The sequence below is a fragment of the Zingiber officinale genome, chromosome 4A (genome assembly GCF_018446385.1).
Source record: "Zingiber officinale cultivar Zhangliang chromosome 4A, Zo_v1.1, whole genome shotgun sequence".
Classification (NCBI taxonomy): domain Eukaryota; kingdom Viridiplantae; phylum Streptophyta; class Magnoliopsida; order Zingiberales; family Zingiberaceae; genus Zingiber; species Zingiber officinale.
The window spans coordinates 117,138,236-117,146,318 of NC_055992.1; the positions used below are offsets into that span (position 1 = coordinate 117,138,236).

An 8,083-nucleotide genomic window follows, 5' to 3' on the forward strand; every position below is an offset into this window, starting at 1 on the left:
AATTGTGCAATTGGTTTATAATTTAATATTTCTCTATTAATATTAGTCACATTATTAAATATTTTCCACAATACATTTAAATATGAAAATGACATTCCTTTGTCTTCTTTTACAAAACCCACCAGTGATAGGTTAGAATAAAGTCAAAGTCTCCTGGAATCAATACTTTGTTTAGTCAAAGTCTTGTTTTGTAGAATTATCCTGCAATCGAGCTCATACTGAAAAAGTTTTTCACTCACAAAATTTAGAATGGTGTCAAGCTTGGACCCGGATTATATAATATTATTGCGGTAGAAGTCTCTGCTACTGTTTGATTTATTTTTTTAAAAAAATAACATTTACATTCTTGTAAGAGCGAAAATAAATAAATTTTTACAGTAGTCTACCAAATAACACGCCAAAGTATTCTACGTATACATAATGTGTTGAGTGATTACTTGATTACCAAAATGACAATAACATAAAGATGAGGACAGCAATAAATAATAACAATGAAGTCTTATCCCATGGGTGATGAGATCGGATAGAGCAAATTACATTTATTTTCTTTTTTTGGTAGAGCAAAAATATCATAGAATAACATCATTACACCATGCTATAGCTTAGGCTTTTATTGTTTCAACCTTCACACCACACTTTCTTCATACACAATAACATTCACACCACACTGTCTTCATACACAATAACATTCACAACTAAATAATAAGGAAGTGATCCCTCTTCACTACTTGAAAGTTCAAGGGCTTAAGTTCATTTTTGCCATTTCAACTTCAGCTTTGCAATCTTCAGCCTGAGTTGCACATACATCCAATCATACATCTTGTCCACCAACTGGAAGAGAGTAACCTTCATCGACTTTTTCATGATAAGCATGCCAAAATATGCCCAAAAACCAACTATGAACCCCATCATAATGAAGGTATAATTCAGAATTGTTTCAAGCTTGTCACCTTCTTCATTTTCTCTTATTTGAGATGGTGAATGATTAGCGTCATCAGTAGGACACTCTGGAAGTGGCACACCACAAAGGCCCTCGTTGCCAACATATAAGGTCGAGTCATTGAAGGTTGACAATTGACCTCCTGTTGGGATTTTTCCTGACAAGTTGTTGTAAGAGAGATTCAAGGATTCGAGAAAGTTTAAAGCAGATAGGCTGAAAGGAATTTCTCCTGTGAGACGGTTCATTGACAAGTCAAGAGACTCCAATTCTGACATGACACCAATATTTTCTGGAATTCTTCCCATCAACTGATTTTTGGATAAGTTGAGGAAGCACAATCCATGTAGCTCTGTGATCTCTTTTGGAATTTCACCAGAAAGCTCATTGTTTGACAAGTCTATACTTGCCACTGCACTGAGAGTTGTAGTGTATTCATTGGTTGACCCTTTTGCAGTTATTATAATGTTATCATCGAGCAAATACTCCATGTCACCATTCGAGAAATAGTCACAGGATGGGCATCCAAAAGAAATAGAATAGTTACCACTAAAATGCAAACTAACACCGTAGTTTTGTTTCACAAGCATAGAACTAAAATTTGCAATGGTGGATGGTATACTGCCAGTAAGTTTGTTGGATGAAAGATCCAAAATTTGGAGGAGAGAAAGATTTACTATACTCATTGGAATAGCACCATGGAATGAATTTGAGCTCAAACGAAGAATCTTTAGCAATGGGAAGCTCCTTCCCACCCATTTTGGTATTTCACCAGAAAATCTATTCCCACCAAGATCAAGAACAAATAATACTTTAGAATTTCTTAAGACAAGAGGAAATGGCCCAGACAAATTGTTATTGTTCATGTGCAGGGAATTCAAATTAAATGGATTTAACCCATGGCAGTTTGGGATTTTGCCCGATAAATAATTATTGGATAGTTGTAATATCCTTAAATTAGTGAAATTGCAAAAGAAGGCCGGCAAACTACCACTGATATGATTATTAGACAACTTTAATACTTGAAGGACTTCAAATTTTGTGTAGCTCAATGCAATTGTTCCACCAAAGGAGTTATTTGAAAGATCCATAAAGGTACTTAGACGAGAAGGTATCTGACCATTCAAATTGTTTGAGCTTATGTCAAGATGAAATACTGAATTATTGAAAATGAAATCGAACCAACCTGAAATATTTCCGTAAAGTCCAACTCCAGATAAAACTAATTTTGTCAATTTTTTTTGCGTTTGAATCCAAAAAGGAAATCTAGTTCCCAAACGACAATAGCTCATATCAATCACCTCAGCATGAAAAGGAGGAAGCCAATCATCCGATAAAATCAAATTCAAGTAGTTATCAGATATATCTAAATATATTAAGTTGGTTAGCTTGGAAAAGTGAGCATCTGTCATGTTGTTCCGTAATGAATTTGATGAGATATCCAAGGATCGTAGTTGAGCTAATTGTCCCAAACTGAAAGGAACTGACCCGCTCAACTTATTAGCAAAAATGTTGAAGGTCTGTAACTTGGATCCTCGTGGACATTTAGACAAACCATCAAATAGATTTGTTAATTCTCCACTAATATTATTCTCATACAAATTCAAAGTCTTCAAGTTGCATAGATCACCAAAACTCAATGGTATCTGCCCATTCAAGTTATTCCCTGATGCATCAAAATCCGACAACTTATGAAGTCTGCCAATGTTTTCTGGTATTTGACAAGAAATATTGTTATCAAATAGGTGTAGTTCCTTCAAATTGATGAGATTACCCAAAACATCTGGTATACATTCATAAAATTTATTAGATGACAAATCCAAATGTATCAAGCTAGTGAGGTTGCCCAAAGCATCCGGTATATGTCCAAAAAACCCATTCCATCGCATATTCAAATATACCAAGCTAGTGAGGTTGCCCAAAGCATCTGGTATACGTCCAAAAAATTCATTATCTGACACATCCAAACGTATCAAGCTAGTGAGGTTGCCCAAAGCATCTGGTATGCGTCCAAAAAATCCATTATCTGACACATCCAAACGAATCAAGCTAGTGAAGTTGCCCATGCTCAAAGGTAACTCTCCAGTGATATGATTGTGTTGCAAATCTAAATATTCCAAGCAAATAAGATTGCCCATGCTCAAAGGTATCCCTCCAATTATATCATTGCTCGACAAATCTAGATACTTGAGATGGATAAGACTTCCCACAATGAGTGGAATTTTTGTTAAAAAATTACCAGCTAAATCCAAGTGCTTCAATTTTCTAGTGCCATTCACAAAAATATTTCCTTCTATTTGATTACTTGATGAATTGAATTCTGTCATAGTTGTGCCAGCGCCTGCTGCATCTTGTAGCCAACAATTTGAGAGAGCAAGATGTTTGAGACTATGAAAATTAATTTGGTGAAGCCAACTAGTTGCCATAGAGAGATTGACACAGCTCATGTCTAGATATTCTAGAGAAGTTAGGTGGGAGAGCCAACTTACGTCAATTGACCATAGTGGAGTAGGATCACAATAACAATAGCTAAGGTCAAGGAAGCGTAGGTTAGATAGATTGCCTAATTGTTGAGGAATTAATCCATTCATGGCATGGGAGAGGTCAAGATGTTCCAGATGGACAAGCGTTAAAAAAAAAAAATTAGGTACTTGGGATGCGAAGTAGTTGAAGCTTAAATCCAAGTATTTTAAATTCTTTAGTTTAAGCAAAGAAGAATTTAAATTACTTTCCTCTGAATATGAATTATATTCTGGGTGGTGAAGGTCCCTAATGACATGGCCGGTGGTGTTGTCACAGGTAACTCCTCTCCGCTTGCAATAGTCATAATCGGTCCAAGAGGAAAGGAAACAATTTGAAAGAGCAAGATGTTCTAGGCTATTATAATTAATTTGGTGAATCCAACTATTTGCTAAAGAGAGATTGACACAACTCATGTCTAGATATTCTAGAGAAGTTAAGTGGGAGAGCCAACTTAGGTCATTTGACCATAGTCCAGGATACCAAGGACACAAATTACAACAACTAAGGTCGAGGAACCGTATGTTAGAAAGATTGCCTAATTGCTGGGGAATTAATCCATTAAACATGGCATCGGAGAGGTTAAGATGTTCCAGCTGGATAAGCGAGGAAATCATACTAAGCTCGTGGATTGAGAAGTTGTTGAAGCTTAAATCAAGATATTTTAAATGCTTTAGTTCAAACAAAGAAGGATTTACCTTACTTTTGCTGGGAAATGAAGCATATTGATCAAGTGGGTAATGAAGATCAAGCCTTATGACATGGTTGGTGGTGTTATCACAGGCAACTCCCCTCCACTTGCAACAATCATAATCGATCCAAGAAGATAGCCAGTGCTCAGAGTTATACAAATCAGACTTGATGGCAAGTAGAGCTCTTCTTTCACTCTCCAAGCAGTTGATCCTCTTTGATGCATGTGGATGATCATCAGAGCATGCTTTAGTGCTAAACAATAAGATGATTAAGAAGAGAATAGCATGCTCTGAGAAATTAGAGCAGCCCTTGTAACCACAACCAATAGCCATAGAGTGATTATAGAGAAGAGTAGCTAAAGTGAATCATAAGCTGAAGGAAAGACCATATACTTAGCTTGTATATATATGCGCGCACACAAGGCCCCTTCACTTGCGTATAAGTTTTTTTTTTTTTGAATTTTTTGTTGGAAAACGAAATGGATGACTGTGTTGTTGTGACCATGACACGACGTGAATAAGGGGTTTGCTTAATTTCCACACAAGTTTTACAATTAATAAATATGCATAAGAAACTTACTTTCAGTGCCTTGAATACGATTGTGATTGGGATTAGAAACAATTTCCATTGCGTTGTATTGTAATTGTTGAATAGATTTATAATTCAATATTTCTCTATTTAGATTAGTCACATCATTAAATTTTTTCCACAGTTATTTAAATACGAATAGGACATGTCTTTGTCTTGTTACATAGAACGCAGTCATGTGGTTAGAATAAAGTAAAAGTCTCCTTGAATAAATGTTTTGTTTAGTCAAAGTCTTGTTTTATAGCATTATTCGCTATCAATGTCTTGCAATGTTAAGCGAGCAACCTCATACTCCTTTCAGTGTCTTCTTGTCGCATTATTCGTCTGCCAAAACGTTAGCAAAGTCTTCTTTAGTCAATGCTTTCATGGAGAGCTAACGAAGTAAAATTCAGATAAATCTTTACCCAATTTATAAAATTTCACAAACTATAATGTGGTTATTTTTTAACTGAAAAAGTTTTTCACTCACAGTAAACCACAAACCACTAAAAAAATATTGATTATCAAAAACCTAATAATTGAATAAGAGGTTTTACCAAGAAAAAGTTCAAATGCACTTCACTAAAAAAAATCAGGATTACTGATCAAATATTCCGTCTTAATTCTGATGGTGAAAGTGTTGGTGAAGTAATTTAGGGACAGAATTATGATAAAAAATAGTTTGTCAGAAGTTAATTCATTGGAAATGATTTTACTGACCGAAATTAAGATTTGTCGGTAATCAGCAATAGAATATAGGGTTTGTCGGTAATCACTGACGGAAACAATGTTTCCGTCAGTAAAATTTACTACGGAAATTTATTTTCCGTAGCAAATGTTCTCGACGGAAATATTATTTTCATCGGTTATATGAAAATGGAATCACCGACGGAAATGCTGTTTCCGTTGGTAATATCAAAATGGAATCACTGACGAAATTGTATTTCCGTCAGTAATTCCATTTTCATATTACCGATGGAAACAATATTTCCGTGAGAAAAACAAATGATATTTACCCATGAAACTCTATTTCCGTCGGTCAAATGTATCGATATTTACTAACAGAATAATGATTCCGTCGGTATTCCGTCTGTAATTTTAAAAAAAAATTCAAGAACCATTTATATTTAGGATCTATCCTATTTACAATTTCCATATATATAAGAAACCATCACAGAGGATAACATTTCATACATTTACATTTATACAATCACATTCACACAATACACACATAAAAACACATTTAGTACATCTTAATAATCCATATATACATTTCTTACCATTCATAATATCACAAACACAAATAAACTAACATTCGTACAAACAAACATACTAAATTATGAAAACAAACTAGAAAATATCTAAATATCCACGAATCACAAGCATCTAAAACAAATAAAATCTAAACAAATCACAATAATATAAAAAATAACTAAACTATTCAAATATTCATATCTAAATACAAATACATCCATATATGAGATAGTAATAGAAAATCTTATAGAAAGTCAAATACGAAACTTTATATCAGATTTATATATAATTAAAAATTTTACATATATGTATAACTAATTTTGATACTTGGTAAAAATGAACAGATTATGATAATCATCCATTTGTAAATAGGCTAGGACTTCTGAAATATTTAGTAATACAATAACTAGAAATATGCAAATTAAAATATCAAAACATAATAAATATATTTTGCATGGTTTATGTATGATAAATAAAAAACTAAGTTGTAGTTAAATAAACCTCAGAAAAAACTAATCACTATGGTCTGATGGGTCTTGAGTCTCCTGCGACTCAAACTTAGGCGGTGTCTGAGTCCATGTGAAATTAGCCATGACCGCTTGCATATGGGTCTTCTCTGCTCATCAGCAGCCATCCTCTGCTCCTCAGTGACCATCCACTGATTCATCCTCTGATTCATTGAGACAACTTGGGCTTGTAGTTCTTGATTTTTCCATTATAAAGACTGCACCGCAGTAGAAGAAGAGGAAGAGGAACTATCACAACCCCTAGAAGTCCTCAAATGATTAAATGCAACTTTGGCCTAAGAGCTAAGGTTATAGAGGGTAGAGTTTTTTTATCCGCCCACGAATAATATTATAATAAATCTCATTTAATACCTCAGTGGATAGAGGTTATGACTCCCCCCTTTGCTGGTGGCTAAGATATCTGTGCTACTCTATTTGTCATTTGATCTTGTGTGGGAAAAATATAATATGATTAATATTCAATTTGATCACAATTACTAAAGTTAATTAAAATAGAAATGATTAAATGTAATAAAGTTAATAATTTTACGTGTATGACCTAGGATCGAGGATGAATAAATGTGTCATCCTTCTTCTTGTGGGTCTTGAGAAAGACCTTGATACAAGTGGGTTGGTGGGCTAGTTCATGTTTCTACATACACAAATAATTTGGGACAAAATTATGCAAGTTTGGTAATAAATATAAAATTTACTTATATAGCTTTAAATTAAATTCACCAGATCCATGCTATGCTCAATAATAAATTTGGATCTGGATGTATGCCGAGCGATTCCGGTGCTCGACCCACCTGACTCTATATTCGTATTTACTCGTTCAATTCCTTTTCAACATTTACTTGCCACCTTTCTGTAGCCCAAGTAGTCATCCATGCACTCCATATTTCGACTGACATATATGTCGGCCCTGTGCCATTCTGGCTCATATAATAAAGAAGGTTTCTCTATAAAGTTTGGAATAATAATTATTCCAAGTATTTTTAAATTGTTCCTCGTGGTCTTCCTCCTATGTATATTTTTTCTGCAATTATAAGTTGAATAAAAAATTTAGTGTATTGAAAGATAAATATATTATAGAACACAAAATATAGTAAATTTACTACTATAAATTCATTATAATAAAATGTGTTTGTCTCTTTGTCTACATGCCTCTATGTAATACCAGAAGACATACTCTTTCTTTGAATTTTTCGGTTATACAGGTGGCAACTTGGTGATCATCTAGAGTAAACCTATATAAAAAAATATTAAGATATAAGAAATATATTATAAATAAAGTCATATATGAACTTGACTTATTAATAACAAAAAATACTTACGAGTCATCAATAACTCGTAGCACCTTGTAACCATGGAGTGTTATTGCCTGATGCTGCTTTGCCAACAATTTGACAAAGAAAGATGTCTAGGCTACTATAATTAATTTGGTGAACCCAACTATTTGCTAAAGAGAGATTGACACAACTCATGTCTAGATATTCTAGAGAAGTTAGGTGGGAAAGCCAACTTAGGTCATTTGACCATAGTGAATGATAAGGATGACATCAACTAAGGTCGAGGAAGTGTAGGTTGGAAAGATCGCCCAGTT

At 33.9% G+C, this 8,083-nt stretch overlaps 1 protein-coding gene across 1 annotated transcript; it reads right to left on the bottom strand.

The window, feature by feature from the left end:
* Window positions 1-479: 479 nt before the first annotated feature.
* LOC121970737 (receptor-like protein EIX2) lies at window positions 480-4,506 on the bottom strand. The gene has a single exon (XM_042521637.1). It carries the CDS (start codon window positions 4,480-4,482, stop codon window positions 751-753), a length of 3,732 nt encoding a protein of 1,243 aa, XP_042377571.1. The 5' UTR covers window positions 4,483-4,506; the 3' UTR covers window positions 480-750.
* Between the last annotated feature and the right edge of the window lie 3,577 nt (window positions 4,507-8,083).

Bases quoted from the DNA above. Each gene is read 5' to 3' on its own strand.
- LOC121970737 (XM_042521637.1), bottom strand. From the start codon at position 4,482: ATGGCTATTGGTTGTGGTTACAAGGGCTGCTCTAATTTCTCAGAGCAT.